General features: G+C 37.7%; 1 protein-coding gene across 1 annotated transcript in view; it reads left to right on the top strand.

The window, feature by feature from the left end:
- Positions 1–19,947, top strand: part of CDK14 (cyclin dependent kinase 14) — a 314,376-nt gene that overhangs the window by 224,612 nt on the left and 69,817 nt on the right. The window contains exon 12 of the mRNA XM_005418584.2: positions 759–807. Within this exon, the coding sequence (XP_005418641.1) occupies positions 759–807 (49 nt within the window). The remainder of the gene's footprint in view (positions 1–758; positions 808–19,947) is intronic.

Here is a 19,947-nt window from a genome sequence, read left to right as displayed (position 1 = left end):
ATTTCCTGGGTTCTGACAGAACTCGTTTTTTGCTGCCTGAGGGGCACTTAACTCCTGTTGAAGAGGCTCATGAGGGACAGACCCTTCATTTCTGCAGCAGCTTACAGAGCATCTTCCTTTTTCAGCTAGAGTCCCACTGCAGATCAAGCATCTTCTTGGATATGAGTGAAAAAATCCTTCTAGCTGAACTGAAGAACTTAATGTTGGAGTAAATAAGCTGTCATTGTACTTGTTATTTCTGCTCATTATTTATATGTATTCTTTAGAAAATGGACTCTTATGTATTTACCATGTTCTGTGTGTCCCTGTGTGTCACAGAGACACACACTTACTCATCCTGAGAAGCATAAAAATATGACAGTGAGGCTGTAGAGAATTGTATTTGTCATGAAGAAGAAAGAAATACTAGATTTCAGGCTTCTTTTTTTCCCATAGCTGGCAAAGACTACTCTAGAAATAATTGCAAAATTTTCCATTTCTGGTGATGCCACAGTAAATGAGCTTTAGGTCATGCTGGTTTGGTTTGATTTGGTTTAACAAATTGGGGGCTTTTTTGGTTTTGGTGTTTTGTTTTGGCTTTTTTTTCCTCTGTTTGTATAGCAATTGCTCATAGGTTAGTTTTCTTTCCTTGTCTTAGGACTTGAGCTGCAGAAGATACATGGAAATTATAAAATTATGAAAATTGACAGTAAATAAATATTTTTAAAAAGAAGTCCTGGGTTTAGTGAAGTAATTGAATATACCCTTTTTTCTTACAGAACGGTTTACACAGTATGGCCCTAAAAACCTTAGACAAGCATGGAATAAGTAAGTATTTTTTTAATTGCACTTTTGACTCTTCAAGGGTATACTGAAGTTATCATATATAACTTAGAATGGCTCTATTCAAATAAGCCATATTTGAATTGCCAGTTTCTTGTAAATAGGAAGAAACTGCATAGGATATTTTCTTCTTGGGGGTGTTGCTAAGTGTATTGATGTCATGGGGAAATACTGTGTTATTGCTTTGGGCCATCAGTTTTGAATCTTGTTTTCTCTGTTCACCTATAAGAATTAGGAAACTTTTAAATAACATGTTTCTAATCCACTTTTGAGTGTTGTTTCCACATGATTATCCCCTGTTGCCAGGTCCATTGCTGTGAGCTGCTGACCATACTGTTGTAATCTTAATTATGAATGAAAAAAGTTAGCGTAAATTCACCACACTTTTTTTTCCCCTTTCAATGTTTCCTGAATTTGGTCACATTTTCATCATATGGACATTGGTATAAAGGTTTCATGCTCAAAGTCCAGAAAGGTTACCTGATGAGCATTCAGATTGAATATCACACTACTGACATTATTCTAAATAATCATCTGTGTAAAGTTTGCTAAAAGATTTCTCAGCACATGTAGAATCTTTGTAGACAGGATATTTGGACTGCACTCTTTTCAGCAATTCATAGCTTTTATAGCTTGAAGAAAGCATACAGAGTTTGAATTGGATGATTTCAGTTATGTCAACAACTTGTCTTGCCAGAAAATGTGTTCAAATTTTTCTCCACTCTCTTTTGACCAAAAGTTTTGCAGTAAGGCTGAGCCTTTGCTGTACCAGCATTTCTGTTTTCTTTCTGGTACTAATTCAAAATTTTATTTTTGCTAGTAACTATTGGTAATTTACAAGGGAGTTCAAGAGATTAATCAGCAGGAGACTGTAACATCTCCAGGTTCACTACTGAAATTGAAGATAAAAAATGTTTTGGCGAAGAAACTTCCTTATTGTAAAGGGAAAAAGTTATTAATAGAGTAGAAATACAAATTATTTTTCAATATTCTTATTTATTAGCAATGAAATGTGTCTACAACTGCAAAATCCATACCATGGTCACTTTTCCAAAATGTGATTAAGTATATATTCACTTTGCCATTCTATTAATTTTTTCTCTATCTGCTCCTTCCCAAACCCGTGTGGTCCAGTGTTTTTATTTTAAAAACAAACAAACAAAACCAAAACAAAATCACAAACAAACAACCAAAAAACCACAAAAAACCCCCACCCCACTTTTTGAAATTGTGGTTGACAAGTGAAGGAGGAAGAATCTCTTAATATAGCAGGATTGTTGTTAAAAAACTGAAAACTTTTGGTATTAGTTGTTGAATGTAATACCATCAATGTTTGTCCTTTGAGCCAAAACCTGTAGTTCTGTAGTGCCAGGCATCTTCCATGGCCCTGTGCTCACTTTGCAGTACTGCTGGGTCCTCCTTGGTTAGCAGGAACTTCCCAGTTCCTGAAATGAGAAATAAAACTGGCACTGAGACCAGTTCAGGCCTCCACAAAGGTCAAATTACACTAGCCTGCATTAATTGACTTTCAATAGTCTATAGAAAAGTTCCTGGCTTGTCCAGTCCGATCTAGGACCCTAATTTGGTGGCTTTGGTGGACAAGGCCATCTCCTGTTTACTTCTGTTTACAACAGAAAGATTAACTCATATTTGGCTTTTGTAAATATCTCAGACCATTTTGACAGTTGTGATCCTTGCAGGCATCTAAAAATGTTTGACTGTACCTCAATCTTACTGCTTGGAATACAATTCAATTTCCTGAAAGTCACAGCTTTCCTTTTAAAAATTAAATCACTATAATGGCCTGTATCCCATCCTTTTACAATCACAAAAATTGCAAGTTGATTTTTTCTTTAAAAGTAGTTAATGACATCCAAAAGCTTGGAAGAAGCAATTATATTACAACATAGGCAACTAAATCTGGATTGGGAAAGAAGGACGAGGAAACTAATATTGATTTGAATGTGTTTGCTTGGAGGCATATATTTGTCTAAGTAATGTGAATAGATACTGGCATGCCACTCCATCCATCCTGCAGGCCTGGACTGAAGTCTTTTTTCTGTATTTTAACAACAGTTATGTATTAATAAGTATAATAATTGATTTGAATTTGAAAAGCTGCTGTCTTATATTTCCTTCAAGACTACTGCATGAAATTTTTCATAAAATACCACAAAAAAGAACAAAACCCAGTTTGCTTAAAACAGCTTCAGTCTCTGAGATTTCATAATTGACACAAGTTCTGGTCACATCACAAGTTGACTCAAATAAGACCAGAGCTTTTTAAACTCTGTGAAACCTCTTCAAAAATATTTATGCATTTTCAATGCTCCGTACATAAAGGATTTACAATTTTTCAGCACAAATGAAGCGATTGAAAGCAATGACAATACATACATTTCAGTGCTTCATATGGGTATTCCTACTATAATAGAAAATACTCAGTGCCTCAAAATTATGTATCATTTACATTTGAAATGTGAAGGGCTTTCTCTTTTTCCAGTGTAAATCTTTATCTGTTTGCTGTATTAGAGGGCTGCTTGCTTGCACAGCTGTAGTTAAGGATGTATAAACATTTCCGTTAGAGACATCATATTCCCAGGGGTTTGTAATCCAGCTGTAAAACTTAACACATGGATAGGCTGATTCATTCCAGAAATTTTCTTTCTTTCTTATCACGTTTCAAAAAGCAGCAGTCTCCAGTCTTAAATAAAAAAAACTTTTCAACTTCCTGATTTAATTTTTGGAAGATTTTTGGTGACACAAAATATGTCATGTACATAATTATTTTAAGGGCAATGATCATGAGACCTAAATGGGGATAAAAATATACAGCCTTTAGTTTTTAAATATGCATAGGTTTTGGTTCATTCCTCTCAACATTTTAGTAGCTTTGAAAGATACACCTTAAAGAGCAATGTTTGTGGTCTTGTAAGGATTTATATGTATGCTTAAACTTCTATTGATGCAAAGTCCCATTGCTGCATTTTATAGGGGAGGAATTGCAATGCAAAAAAAAATTAAAGAATTTTCACATAGAAACTGTACAACAGTGACACTGAACTTCATGCTCCTGACTGGAAGAGAACAGTTTTAACTTTCCAAACACAATGAAGTTTCACTATCTCCTGTTCCATCTTTCAGGCACAGGCTGATCCTTGATCTTGTTTATAGATACCTTTTGTGGCCATGGCATGTAAGGGTGGGAATATGGGTGTAGAAGCCTTCAAAGAGGCTTTTACCTCAAAATGTACATTTTAATTCAATTTATGTAAGGGGAGTTTAGCAGGAGGAAGAATAACACTCTTCCAGTATCTGCAGAGCCAGCTTCATGTCTGCAAGGTCAAAGGAAGAGAGGCAAAAAACTCCAACCTCAAACCTTCCCAAAAGTCACACACAGTAGTTTGAGGGCAAAATAATTGCACCTGACATCAGCTTCCACAAGATGATTTTAAAGGTGGAGCAAGATGATGGAAAGATATTGGACACAAGTCAATTGCTGTTTAATTCCTGGTTTAACTGGAAATTATTCAAAAGCCTGGAATTTAACAGCAATGACAAAGTGAAACCTAGCAGCATCATTATATAAGTCAGATCCCTTAAATTCTTAAAATAGAATTGGTTAATATTAGAGGCTACTTTTGGGAAGTGTTTGAGGCAAATAATATAACTTTCACTTACAGTTAATTAAGTTCTTTGGAGACTTTAACACTGAATTTCTTTACTGGTTGTCAAACTACTTAAAGAATACAGAGAGTATTTACTAGATAAGTTGGAATCTATACATTTTGTGGTAATGCTTATAAAGTTAAGAAGCAGAACTTGCATTGATGTTTGCTTCTATCTAGTACGAAGCTTCACCTCCATAGCATGACATCACATACTGTGGAATGTAATTATAAAATACTGGCCTAAAAAGAACTAAGATGTGGTAATCTGATCTTCCTATAGAGTTCACAATTATATTTCCACTTTTTTTCCTGAACTTTTCTGTTCAATTATCTCTATACAATAAAAACCAAGAACAGCTCTGCCTCCAGAATGCAATGCAACTTCTTTCAATTTGCAAAAGCTTCTCCACAATAATAAACCCTTACAGAAGAATAAACCCTTACAGAACAAAAGAGAACTAATTATCCGTGTGTATATTTGGTAGGATATGAAAAGCTTTTTCAGATCCTTCTGCCATAATGGGTTGTATTGTGAGAAATTAGGTTGGAAAGAAAAGGTGCAGTTGAAAACAAATTCTGCTCTGCATAAATAGGACTAGTACTTTGTAATTCCCCAATATGGCTTATTTATTATATAAATAACACTTTATTCTCACAACCAGTCTCACTGCTAAGGATTTCTTCCTTTAACAAGATGGCCTCTGTACTTGAGGCCTCCCTTTCTGAGGCCCAGGGTGTTTAAAAGTTGCATTCTAGGATGGACTGGCCTATTTTGGGACTGTTATTCAGTGAAAACTTCCTGAAGAAAGCAAAGGGAGTGAATAGAGACAAGCCCATGTAGCTTGAAGCCTGTATTTTGTTTCAAGCATTGCTTCAAGAAATTGGTTAAAGCTGAGACTTGGGAAGCATTTTTGGCTTGGGATTCTGTTGTTTGGGTTTTAGAGAAAATCTTTGCCTTAGCTGGGTTTTGATTAAAGAAAAAGCGCTCTTCTAATTGTCACTTGTATCTCTTTGCCTCCTGTCCCTTCACCAGCATTGCTCATTGTAACGTAGTCAGTAGTACCACTGAAGGAATACTCAAGCTCTCCAGCACAATAGAAACAAAAAGCTTTAGTGTTGTGGTTGTGGAAACCTTTCTGATGGATAAACCCAAGAAGCAATAAGGATGTCAGTCAGTACCGAGCAGAGGTGGGCTGGCTGTGTGCTCTGTGTGCTGGGGCCAGGAGGAGCCACGGATCACGCTGGGGCAGCAGGGGTGGGTACTGAAGACAAGATGAAAATATTTTTGGAAGTATTTTTAAATAGGTGTATAAACCTGCCTCTGCCTCCTGAAGGTCTGCAGCGATGCTGCTACACTGGAAGCAAAAACATTTTGTATTTTCGGGTGTTTTCTCCCATTTCCCATGAACAGGCAGTCGCCCAGGGGGTGTGGGGAGTCATGTCGCGACATGCCCCGCGATGGAGGCGCGGTCCCGCGGCCCCCCCGCCCCTCCCCCGCGCCGCTGCAGTTCCCGTTGCCCGCGCCAGGGGGCGCCCGCGGCCCAGCAGTGCTTTCTGTTGTTTATTTCTCTGCTTAGCGGGGTTTATTGATTAATTCATTACCATTTAAACGGTAAAATTAATTTTTATTAATTATAAATTAATTTCGTACGGTGGAGGCTGCTCGTTTTTACATTAGCGCCTTTCCCTGCGCCCATTAGCGCTGTTTTGTGTGCGCGGAGCTCCGCGCGGGCTGAGCCCCCCGCGCCGCGGGGATTGGCAGCGCGCGGTGCGGAATTACGGGATGCTGATTGAAGCCAAGGCTGAGAAACATCTCCGCAGTTTCACCGCTTATCCTTTCGCCAAGCTGAAAAATCCTTCCTGATTTATATTCCAATCTTTCTTTCAAATTGGAGCAACCGCGAAGTGCTATAATGTTATACCTTTTCAAACCTAGGGGGAAGACTATTCCTAACAGACCTCATTGATACCATGTTTATCCTGACAGTCAATTTATTCTTGCTTTATTCTAAATTCCCCCTCTTTTGTGTTGCTAAGCTTTGGGTTTTGTGTTACATCCTCTTGTCCCAGTTAAAAATAATAATAAGCCTCCTAAACTGGACCACAAAAGCTTTTGTCATTTTTGTTTCAGAGCACTAATAACTCTATGCTGCTTCATTACTAAAATCACATCGTTACTGCCCTGTACCTTTTCCCATTCATGACAGCAGTGAAAATACAGCCCCAATGTACATGGATGTTCCTTGCTGTTTTCTGCAGCATTTAATCCAGTATCTGGCACTGGACTAGGGTTTGTTGGCATTGTTAACTCTGGACCTATCCATATTTGGGGTTATTTTTCTGTGGAAGTAATTGTTTGTAGTGTTCTATGTTCTATCTTGTTTTTAGATTTTCTGCCCACGTCTCATTACTGTTAGTTTTTTTGTGCTAATGTCTTTGTCCTTTGTGGTTATTTCAGCATTTAGCATAATCTAGGAGTTGATTCGGTATGCAGGGTATCCCTTGGTCCAGGTCATTAATAAAGATGTTAAATAAAACTGTGACTAACGCTAATCCCTCTGGCACACAGCTGGACACTTCCCTTCCAACTCAGCACATTGCCACTCATCATTACCCTTTGCTTATGGTCTGGCAGCCAGTGTTCAGTGTTTGAGATGGTGTAACACATCCCAGGTCTTCGGAGTTCGTCCACAGGGCAAGATTTTTTAATAGAAATTCTATCAAACCTTATCTTTTTTGTTTTGTTCCACCAATTATTAAGTCCACTTTAAAAAAATAATTGATATGAAGTCTTATTCATTAATCATCTCTTCTTTTGATTGCCATTTTGTCTTATTTCTTCTGAAGTCTAATTTTGTGTCCATATTGTCTTTTGTTTCTGTTTTCTGTACTTTCCTTCTATATTTTGTGTCAGTGTCCAACAAATATTTGCCAAACTTCTCTTATTTGAAAACCAGAAAAGAAGTATGGGCATATATTTGTATTTTTTTAGGTCTAGTACCATACTTTAGAATGCAGAGCAAATTAGATAATGTTACAGTAGCATAACTACAGTAATAAGCCTATGAAGAGAAATGAGGAAAGAGAATGGCTATTCTTGTGTAGAATTCCTGGAAAGACTTTTAAAGGATGCCTTACATTTGTTTGCTATCCTCACTAATTCCTTAAGAATTCCTTTGGATATTGAGACATATATCAGATAGACATGTTTATTTGGTGTTTCCAGGTATGACTTTTCTTTCAATGTATGTTCTTCATTAGTGTTCTTGAGTACTTTCTGATAAGTTCTTCAGATGTTTCCAGTTGTTCTTTCTTCTTGTGTTTCTACATGCCAATGTTTTATTAATTTCTCAGAATTATGTTTTTTGGTAGTCTGTTACTCATATGCTGCCATGGTGTCTGTGTTCATTTCTTGGTTTGAAGTCTAATACTTTCTGATCAGAGGCACCAGGCATCATTATATCCTCACATTCTGAATTCTACCCTCTTGCTTGAGTTCTATGCTGTTGGTTTATCTGTTGAAATCTCTCTTCTCCAGATAAAGACATTGCTGACAAAATTGAGTCTCTGAGATATGTTTTAAAAATATTTGTATAAGGAATATAAAGACATACTGTGAAGGTAGTCATATAAATAAAGTAGACCTTGCTGCTGGCTCTCTCATTATTTGCATGTAGCCATTAAAGGCAAGATTTTTCCAAAAGGAGACTGAAAATGATAGGCAACTTGAGAAATGGGTTGGTATATTCAAAAGTGCTTAGTGCTAAGCAACTGCTCTTGGATTATGTGGCTTGATATTATCCTCTGCTGTTTGTTCTGTATTACAGATAATTTTTCTTTAACTGAACAGTTCCTTTGATTCTCATCTTAGGATCTTAGGCTCTCAGAAATATGGATAATTTTGAGAGATGATGCAGACAGGCATCAGTATAAAAATGTGAATAATGTTCCTGGGTTTTGTCACCCCTGCAGATGGTTTAAGCCAATCTCAGAACTCATGTTGTTCATCTCTGTTGCCAGCCAGAGACTTATGACAATAGTTAAGATTTCTGCAGTGATGTAAACATCATAAACTATCTTTGCCTTAGGCAAATACTGACTTTTATGAGGATTTCATGTGGGGGTTTTAGTGTAGTTTTGACCACCACATTTTCCATGGCAAGATCACTGGTATTCAGGTATTGCCATTCATGAGCATCTCCTCCAACTGTGTCTGAAAATTCATTCAAGAAAACCTTAATCACTGCCTTTCCTGCATTTTTGTGTGTGTTGCCTCATGTATCTGCCTAAAGATTTCTGACATCTTGCCTGCCATATAGTACAGAGAAATGAACATTTATACTTTTTCATGCATGTTTTCTTTTTTTTTTTAATTAGTGACACAGAAACACATATCATTGTAGGAGACTGGTGAAAAAAAGTGATTTTTTCATAACTTAAAGTTATTTGCTAGCCAAACAGTTTAATATTTTAGTGATTTCTTTAAATGAATCTAGCTAAGAAAATGTTGAGCTATTGTTTGAGGATTTGCGAAAGATGCTGGCTGCAAGCAGGTCATCATGTATATGTGTTCAGTGCCTGCTTGACCCATGTCAGAATGGGAAGATGGGAGACTCTCAGCCTGCTGCTGCATTAAACCAGAGAGGCTGGATTGTGTATCTGCAGCAGCACACTGTGAATAACGAGCCCCAGCACAGGGCTGGTGCACCTGCCATTGCTGCAGGGCAAAGAGGCAAGTGGTTCCAAAGGGAACTGACCTTTTTCTTCCAGGCACTGAGTCAATCCCATATCCTAAGGCACACATTCTGCATTAAAATTATTACAGCTCTCCTGGCATTAGGCAGAACAACACACACTAGTGAAAATCTATGGAAAAAAACCCCAAAATATGGTGTTGATGGTAGATTGTTTATTGTTTTTAATTAGCTCTTTATAGGAAATATATTCTGTAATTTTGAAAAGCATCAGTAAAGTTAAATTGTCCTCTGATAAAGATGAATTTAAGTAAAATTTAAAATAAAATTTTGAAATCTTTTGCCTGAATTAGCAGCTCACTAGATAGCACAATATAAATGCCAATGTTTATCACTAAATGTGATTCACAAAAGCCGACATCCTTTTAAATTCTGTAATATAGTGTATATCCACTGGCTGCTACCTCAGCTGAATTTCTATCCCTAAGATCTGATTTACAAATAGACAACTTTCTGTTAAATTATTCACATCTCATAATAATTGATGTAACAGAGTTGATCTTATGCTGGAGCATATTTGATCATAAATTCAATGAAAACAGCCACCATCTTTGTGATGTTTGTCCAGCTAAATCCTTCAGTGAATAAAATAATAAAGATGCCAGCTGTGTTTGTTTTATGATCACTGCTGCAATAGGAGGCTGAAAATACAAATGAATAAAGGACCTAATTTTTCATGTTGGATTTATAAACTCAGAATCCTGCTGTGAAGAGTTTAAATTGAAAAAGTAAAATTTTTACTTCTGTCACATTCTTATAAATGCATTGTTTGCTTTTGTATCTCTATTGTTTGGGAATACAGAATCATTTTAAAAGATTGATATTTTTTGGATATGTGTGGTACAGATATTTGGTTATTCGTGGTCTCTGGTAGGAAATCTTGTAAAAGTAGGTTAAATTTATGCTTTTCACTCTTGCATCATTGCATGTTAAGAATGGACCATCACTTTTGTGTTGCCTTCTTTGGTTAGATTTTATGGCAGTTTTAAAGTTCTATTTATTACTATATACTGTTAGTGTGCCCCAAACTAATTTCACCACCCTGACATAAAAAAATCATGCTGTGGATCATTATTGGCCTTCCTTCAGCATTATGACTTTTGCAGAATACTGTTACATTCCTTTTATTTCTTTCATATTTGATCCTTACAGTGCCCTTGAGTTAAGCTTTATTCAGCAACCATGAGGGCATGAATTTTCCCAAGATGTTGACAGACAGTGTTTGGTGAATATCATTTTTCTGTCAGTTACAGCCCATGTCTGTACTGCAAACTAAAGCAGAGCCAGAGATTATCTGCTGGCCCCGAGGCCATGTGACAGACCTTGGCTACAGCTGTGCTGAGCAACACTTGGGCATGCATCCCCTGTGGGCTTGATGTGGTCCCCATGCAGGTGCAGGTGCAGGTATTATTTTGAGGTAGTTCAGCCTTAGGTTTTTAAATCAAAATTTCCAGAATAAAGTAACACACATGTTGCAGACCATAGGAATTGTGATCTAGTGTAATATATGGCATACATTGCTTGTAGGAGCACAGAACCTGCTGGATTTTGGGAATGGTCCCTGGCATGGGTTGTTCCCTGGACTGTGTCCAGGAGTGAGTTTGGAGCATGCTGCTGACATGGGCATGATCCAGGGGCAATGTGGACACTCAGTAGCTGAGCAGTCAGGCTCTTTCACAAGCCCTGTGAATCCAATTCAGCAATAAGGCTTCAGCAGAGAGATTCCTACTATTCCCTGTGCATATTCCTGAGCATATTCCTGGTGAAGCTCCCTGCTCGCACTGTTCTGCTAGGATTCTTTGTCACTTAGGCCTAAAGTTTTAGGAAAAGAAAAAAAAGAAATATCCCCAAACTATGCATCCAGAATGATATATACATTTAACCTTTATTTTTTCCTTCCAGCTTTTCCAAAATACTTTCTTGTCTTCCCCACCAACTTTATCATTCTGATCTTGATTATCATAATAGACTTCTCACATCCTCTGCTGATCAACATCCTTATTCAGATCATATAACAAGCAACCAGTAAATTTAGGGGTTTTTTTGTGTATTGTTTAATTCGCATCCCAACATTGGCTGTTTTATTCCATCATGTTTGGGCCCCTTCTTATCCTTTTCAAAATCCTCCATAATTTTGCCTCTTCCTCTCTTTCTTCACAGAGCTCCTATTCCCTGTTTTTATGTCAGTGGTCTCTTTCTCATATTTAAGCCTTCTCATGTCCCCTAGATAGTTCAGGCAGACTCAAACTGCTGTTTTCCTTTATGGGAATCAGATGGGCTTTTGCTCAGATAGTGAATTTGTCAGTTGTTTGTGGTCCTTGACTCCAGGCTTCTTGTTCTCCGTTTGGAATCTGATAGGACTTGTCAGCCTCAATTATCTGCTTTTGCAAAAGCTTAATATTCATTTAACACCCTAAAATGAGACCCTGATGTTTGTTTACCTGCCCATCCAGTTCAGTGATAGCACACATGACCAGAGCTTCATGGATTCCACAATTCCATGTGTGCAATATCTTTTGAGAATCCACTAGCTTTTTTTCATTGTTAAAAGTGGCCTGAGCTCTGCTGGCAGTCAATTTTTAGCGATAGCTGGCTCTTTGGGAAATCTGACCTTTAGCGGTCACTTTTATAGATAAAAATTTTGATTTTTGCTCTTAAATCACCTATGCTGATTTATGCCTAAATAGCTGTAACTCCCTGCTTAGCTGTCTCTCTTTCATGATACTTTGACAGGATAGAATTTGCAAAAATAGTTCAGGGTTGAGTTCTTCCCTACTGCAAGCCAATTTCTGAGTGTCAGCACTACATCTTCACACATATAAGTACAGGCCCTTAAGAGCCATGTATTTCAGTAATTGGTGGCTAAAATAGATGGAGTTTGTGACTTATTGATTCACCTCCGAGATGTTTATGGATAAAAAACATGAACACATATGTTAAATTCATGCAACTCTTTAGAAAGACACTTCAATACAGGTAAGTGTGGATATGTAATGTTCCCCTTAAAAAAAAAAATTCAAAATAATGTTACATTGCCTCCAAATTGAGTACTAGAGAGATCACTGTTTTCTCCTTTCATGGTGGTCCCTGAAAACAAACCTAGGGTTGTTTTCCCCTGTTCAAGTTCAAAGTCAAGTTCATACATTAACACAAGCATATTGTCTCTTAACAAGTTTTACTGCCTTTGGTGTCAGACACTGGATTTTCAGCCTGACTGGTTCTCCCTACTCAAAGAGGACCTAAAGTTCACTTTAGAAAGTTTCTGTCTGCATTAATGGAAAGAGAAAGTGGCGTGCTAAATCAGGAGAGTGGATCTGGAGGAGGAACGACGCTTTCTACACCGCAGTGCTGGCAGGAAGGTGGTGTCCTACCCTGTGTCACCTGAACCAAGTGCCTGAGGGTCAGGGAGCTGCAGCTAGTTCTATGTGATGTAAGTCTGCCTAAATACAGACATAATAATACCTAATTAATTGTTCTTGACTGCATAGCTTGACTATATTGCCCATATGCCCTCATTACCACCATTTCAGTCTCTTCCTCTCAGTATTTACTAGTCCTGCATCATTTCCCTCTCGTGCCTTAGCTTAGGAGCATGGTTGCAAAAAGACCAGGATGCCTGCTTTTACATAATTGCTCAGTCTCATTGGGTTCAGCCAGGCAACTCATCTGCATAAAGTTAAATACATGCATGTGCCTGGGGTCTGTCTTCCTGAGCTTTCCAGGCTTGGGGCATTCTCTCTGCCTCCAAATCTCTCTCCGCCTTTAATGAGCTGTATAAATAAATACAAAGTACTCCTGTTAGTTCCATGGCTACAAAAATATATTTTATTAGCTGAGAGGTATACAGTAATAGAAAAGATCAGACCCATGCAATGTTTTAGGCAGCAGTGGGAGGACAGGGCAAGTAGCTGCTTCCAAGTGGTTGACGGATCTGAGGCCCCAGCAAGACAGATTTGTAGGTTAACTCTGATAAATGATCTTTGGCTTCACTGACTAAAGCAAGGTCACCCTTCTCAGGGCACTGCCTGCATGCTGCAACCTTGTAGCAAATTCTTGTTGAAGTACTGAGCAAACAAACCAGTTCTTATTTACATTAGAATGAAATTAAAATTTCTTAAACCCAAGACGATAAAATATCAGACAAAAGATAGAGATTCATAGAGCAGTATTAATGTTTATTTACTAGCACTTAGTTCTGTCTTTGTTTATTTGTTTTCTAAAGGTAATGGGTCCAGGAAGACAGCTGGAAAAGGGAAAATAAGGAAAATAAGGAAGACTTTGTTTACTTCACTAATGGGTGCACCCAGTTGACAAATTTGAAAATCAGAGCTTGGTTTTTTTCTTTTTCTTCAGAATATCTTTTGCATGGATTTATTTGGAGAGAAGCAATTCAGATTGTCAAGGATGGCATGAGGAAAAACACAGAGCTCTGACTGCATTGTGTGCCAAAGGTTTCATTCAGCTATTTCTGTATTGGGGGGTGGGGGGCTTATTCCCTCCTTTTTTTTTCTTCTTTTTTTTTTTTCTTTTTCTTTTTTCGCTTATGTCCAGCCAGTGAGGAAATAAATATGTGAAGAAAGAATACTATGGAATGTTAACTTCGCTGCTATATTTTTCTTCCTTTTATCATGCCCCAAGATTCACTGAAGTTGATATAAATTCACCATGCCTTATTTTAAAAAGCATAACAGAAAGGCATTCTTCCTTTAAGAGTCAGACTGTAAAAGGTGATTTTCTTTCACTCAGTTTGGTTTAAGCCTGTAAAAAGCATTAAGTGAAAAATCAGATATATTTGTTAGGGCATTTACTGCATTACTAACTTATATTTTCAGTTCTCACTGAAAGGTTTATAGAGAACATAAACCTTGAAGAGTTTTGTTCAGGATTAAAGTTATATTTTCTCCATTTTCTGGTGAAATAATAGCTCATAAAATGATTGGGGTGTTAGTAATTATTTTTAGCTCTGTTTATTTTCCAGGGTTATTCTGTTCAGCTTTCTGAAGTGCACAAAGACAGCCTTTAAAAAACACTCACCTTGATCAGAAGATTCATGCCCTTTAAAGAATTTTAGAATAATCAAAAGCTTCTGGCTAGATGTCACCACTGTGTTGTTTTTCTTCATTAATTGCACTTACAGCAAAGATCTTCCAGTAATCTATGAATCTGGCATATTCAGTAGTGGTCTGTTGTGGTGTAAGTAATATACTATGTCTTCCATAATTAGTATCTTTAATACTGGGCTAATTGGGATGCTGACAGAATTAAAATAGTTGATTGGTGGTGCCATGTAAAATCAAAAAGAAGTAATTGCTAAATTCTTTCTGGGACAAAATAGTAAGGCATGTTCTAATTAAATTTCTTAGGAAATACTTTTTATGGGAAATACCTGTGTCTAAGAGAAACTGCTGGAAACTGAGTGACATAATGTGAATTACTTAAGGTAGTCTTCTTTTAGTTTCAATACTTAGTTCTGATTTTAAACAGTAGCAAAATACTGTACCCAGCTGTTATGCTGCCTAGGCTATACAATGTAAGAATTTCTAGGAATTAAGTTATGTGATCCTATCACACAACACCACATTCTCAATAGCTTGGAGTATGTTATCACTGCACATACATTGTATGTTTGCTGTTTAAATAAACTCTTCTCTTTAGTGTCTATCATGTAGACTCCATACTTCTTGCTTCATTTGATACTCCAGCTTATTCTGGCAAAAAGATGATAAGCATCAAATGTAAACCTTACTCTGTGTCAGAATTGGAAGAAACAAGTAGGAAAAATATCTGCAATATTGTCAATGAACAGTATAAGCAATCTTCCCACCCAAAGCTCTCAATAGTTGGTGCTGAGTTTCTTTGGAAGGTTTCATAGCTCAGCATATTTATTCTGAGGCATTAGAGCAAGAGCTAGCCCAGGTAGCTCTCACAGAACTCAGGATAATTTTAGGTCTGTTGTACATTGACTGGTTCTCCTTCAGCATAGCTTTAAAACGTCAAATCAACCAAATTCTGTTTTTAAAAGAGGTGTGTTCTGTAATGGTGGGAATGTTCTGCTTCCTCTGTGAAGCAGACCAACCAAGCTGGAAATCACAAGCATCGTTTTAAAGAAATACAGAAATACATCTGAAACAGACACTAAAACACGTCAAATCTAGTGCAAAAGAGTCAGGGAGAAATAGACTCATATAAGTTTTTGTCTTGAGTTGCATTAGTTGATGACACAAATAATCAAGTTCTAATTGAGTATAATGGCTATTGTCAAAAGTGAATTGCCTTGAGAGGTTGAATCACTTCATTGTCTAGCTTAGGTGTGACTGAGTCTCTGAAACCTAATCTGACTCATGAGTAGTTTAAGCTTCTTAATTCTGTGTTCTGAGGAGTTCAGGAGCTGCAACCGTAAGTTTGGTTTACCTACTGGGTCAGTAGATTCTTTTTAAAAATTACCAAGTATATGCCATTATACACCATGGGCAAATCTGTATTAATCAAAATAGAAAACCTAGTTGTCTATATTGTTAGAACCTTCATTTGTTACGTTCACCTTTTTTCCTGAAATGCTGTTCATCTTGGCTGCTTTCCTACTCATGGCATTTGGGCAAGTGTCAAATGAGAATTTGTTCAGACAGGCCAGGGTTCTCATTACCTTCCTGGAATGCACTGAATGAACTTGCCTCCACAGCTTTCCAAATGGGGAAAGCTCTGCCCTCTGCTACATCAACATTAACAGCAATGCCAAGCAATCAACACTGACACTGTTATTTTCTGTTCCATATCAGTGAATACTTATCATTGGTTGTCATGACTTTTATTGTAATAATAAATATTTTAACCACATTTCAGTACTTCAGTGGATAAGACTCCTGATGCCTGTAATATGGTAATATAATTAAAGGGGATCAAACTAATTTTTAAATTTCCAAAGAGATCATATCATACACCACCATGGAAATCATGGTGGCCTGAAGACTGTAGCATGCAGTGTTGTGCAGGAGCACAGAGCAAGGACAGACACTGGGAGCAGTACAGCCATGTTATACATGCTGCAGCCAGTGCAGGCTTTGCCCCAGCCTAGCTCATCCAAGAGCGAGTCATTGTGCTCATGTGGCAATCTTGCTTCTATTCAGGTGCTGAGTGTACAATTAAAGTGATGGCCAGGGGAGTCTGGAGACTGGATTTTCCCATCCTGCATGTGTAGACAGCTCAGTGTTTCTGAGTCTAAACTGTTGCCAACATCTCAGTTTGGGAAGAGAAAGAGGGGCATTAGGTGTTTGGAGACATGTCTTTTCTAGGGAGTGTGCACAATCCAGGACTGCTGTTGGCAGCCCCATGCAGGTGTGGGATACAGTCCCAACAGTGACATGTCACACTGGGTCTGTTTGATTGTATTATTTACTCTGTAGTTTGGCTTGAGGTACCTCTATATTGCGCTGTAGAGCAAATTCTGCATTTTGTCATTGATCGCAACAAGTAAAACACTGCTTGAGTGAGCCTTCAAATGATTTTGTCTTTCTTTGTTCATCAGTTTTAGTCCTCAATACCTTTTGTGTAAAACACTGAAAAAATGGTAACATCTTTGCTCTGTTCTATCATCTTGATGTACTTCTTTATGCCTTCATCTGTATCAAAAGCTAAAAGCCTGGCATCAAAACTTGTGTTCAGTTGTTGTGGTGGTTTCTTGATGGCTAAATAAACCCTCCAGAGCTCCATGGAGGCGCACGGGGCCCGTTCGGGAAGCGGCTCCTGCACGCTGGAGCTGGCACGGCGGCTCTTTGAAGACAGTGGGTGTTCTCTGCATGGTGGCAACAACAGAAAGGCTGCTGGAGCTCCTGAAGAGGAAATGCTGCTCGGGTAGGCCCTGCTCTGATTCGTGTTTCAAATAGCTGCTGCTACAGGATCACGTGGAGATTCAGAGGTATAAGCTATCAAGGCACACGTGGGCGTTTCTGTATCAGCTGCTAGAGGACAATGCATTTGCAAAGTGTTCACTGCAATGCTCGGTGTTGTACGGTTTTGTACAGAGCTCAGGAGAGGCTAAAGCCTGGGATGAGGGGAAAAGGCTGCTGTCCTCAAGCAGCCTTGGGTGAAAATGTCCCCATACAACCACTGTGGCAGTGCCTTGGGAGGTGAGCTAGCACAGGGACTGTGCAGGAGCCCTGTCGTTGAGGGACCAGAGCATCCTCTGTGAGATGAGCCGGGACGGCTGCCACCTGCCCTGCCTCATTCACACCAATTTGTTACTTCCCTTCATACCATTAAACTTTAAGCTTTGCTAAATGCTATGATTGTTCAGGTTAACTGTGGTTTTGTCTTTCAGCACTTCAGGTTGCAGGAGTTTGCTTAGAATAAAGAGCGAGCTGAAATTTCCAAAGGGAACTACGTGCCTCACTCCTCTAGGCCATACTATAAGTGCCAGCTGAGAAATGAATTAATGATACATTGCAAGAATCATATCTTCAAGTGGAAAATGTGCACAGTAAATGATTTTTGCTTTGGGAAGCATTTACCTCGTGCTGCTAGGAGCATATAGACAGCATATTATCTCCATTTGTTTTAATGCCCATTTGTCTTAATTATTAATGTGAATTTGAACTGCCTTCTTCACTGCATTTAAAAGCAAATCACCCCTAGTTCAGAAGTTCACTGCACATGCCCCAAACTTTTTTTTCTTAAGAGCTTAAGCCAAACTTCAGTGATCTTAGTCATGTTCTGCTTGACCAAATACTGACCTTCCTCTGGAGTAGGAAGACATTTAAGCCTGTTTTCTGAAATTAAATCAAATTCTTGTAATCCAATGAGATTTACAACTGCTCAAGTCTAGTCAGATTCATATATATTTCAAGTGAGACAGGTTCATGTGGTGTTTGTTTTTCTTGAGCTAAGACTGTATAAAGCATTTGGGATTAAACTGAAAATCAATGTGTTTCACAAATGTCATCAGAGTAGATGTGTAAAAATATTCCCAGTATTTCTCAAATCTAATATTTTCTGATATCTGCATATTATTTAACACTCATTGCCAAAGGTTTCTCTGTATTCTGCTGTACACTGCATTTTCTGAAAGTATGTATGCTGTCATGGCCAGTAACTATTCCTCAGTGATTAGTGTGACAGTAAGTGAAGCGTGAATATTGAGACTTGCCATATCATGCATGCCAAGTTCCTATATGGCCCAACTGCTGTGAGACAAAACATGCTATTATGTTTTAGACACAAAGCCATATTGTATGAAATTCCATCCTGTCTCGTACTGAAAGAGGTGTATTTAAAAATGAAATCTTTTTCTTCTTCAGCTCTTTTTGTTAACTTCTGTATTAGGTATTTAACTACTGAGCCCCATCAGAAAATTTAGCCTTTGTCTCTATTGAGGAATCAGGTTTCAAACTTACATCAGACAAATTGTTAATGTTTTAAGGAGGATATTTTAAAGAGAATTGGCGAAAAGGAAAAAAAAAGGAAAAAACAAAGCAATCGTTCCAATGTTCCAACCACTGAGGTTATGCGCTAAATAGGGTTTTCTAAACAATTCTGATTGTTTATCTGTAGCAGATGTAATTTTAATACATGATCATACAGTACATTTTTCACAAGTAAAGAATAGCTTGTCTTTCAACAAAGCAGCAAAATTAGTCATGCATTCCATAAAGGCATTGGTTTTTAATACTGACAACCTCAGGAACCCACATACATGTGCTTTTTGCAGTGGTCACTGATTTCCAGAAGTGACCTGTGCAGAAGACATGAGTTTTGGAGAAGAATTTTTTCATTGTTGAGCAAAGCTCCATAAACAAAATTAGAATTTTGATGTAGAACTTTAAAGATACAGCTGAGCTAGGGGAAAGTGGTGATTTGATCCATGAGTTACTCAGATGATCTTTGGCCTGTATTACACAAGAGGTGACACTTGATCGTTATGGTCCCTTCAGAGTTTGAAATCTATAAATGCTTGGAAACATAATCCTAATAATGTAGCAACTGGAATCTTCAAAGCACTGACAAACAGCTAACACCAACCCCACAGCCCCAGCGCTACTTGGAATGTGATCAGGGAAGATAGATCTAATAATTGTAACAGATTGAAATATTTTTGCACACTGTGCTATGAGTTTAGTCTTCTTTCTATTTATTAATTATAAAACTGCTTCTAATTATGACTGATTTATTCATAATTATTTAATTACTTGATGTGATTATTTTGCAACCCTAGATATTTTTGTTGTATTTATATTATATTAAATATATAATGTGCTGATTATTTGATGTTTATCTTTGGTTTCTCAACTGATTTCAGTAAATATGTATCTTTTTTTTGTCTAAACTGGGAAGATGACTGGCTTTCTAAACTGTTCCTATTCAAAACCTGTTCAATTTATATTAGTTTTTCTGAATTTCTTGCAAAAGGGTCTTAGCAGTATGCCAGGTACACTGGTGACCATTGTGAAGTCAAAATGTCAGCATCACTCTGTTCAAGGAGCTGCAGATGGCATCCAAAATTTCACCTGCAAGTCAGAATTTGTTGATGTTTGAATGTTATTTTCTTTGGCTTTGCTTTGCCTCACCTAATTAGCATCTCCACTATATGTATGGATCAGCTAAGGAATGGTGTAGTTCTTATATTGGAGGGTAATATTTCACTACTCAAGTGACTGCATTTTTCTGAATTAACATTCAGAAAGGTAACATTAGTTCCCATTCAAGACAGA

Source organism: Geospiza fortis, unplaced genomic scaffold (assembly GCF_000277835.1).
Source record: "Geospiza fortis unplaced genomic scaffold, GeoFor_1.0 scaffold138, whole genome shotgun sequence".
NCBI lineage: Eukaryota > Metazoa > Chordata > Aves > Passeriformes > Thraupidae > Geospiza > Geospiza fortis.
This window is presented reverse-complemented; position numbering and strand designations above follow the sequence as displayed.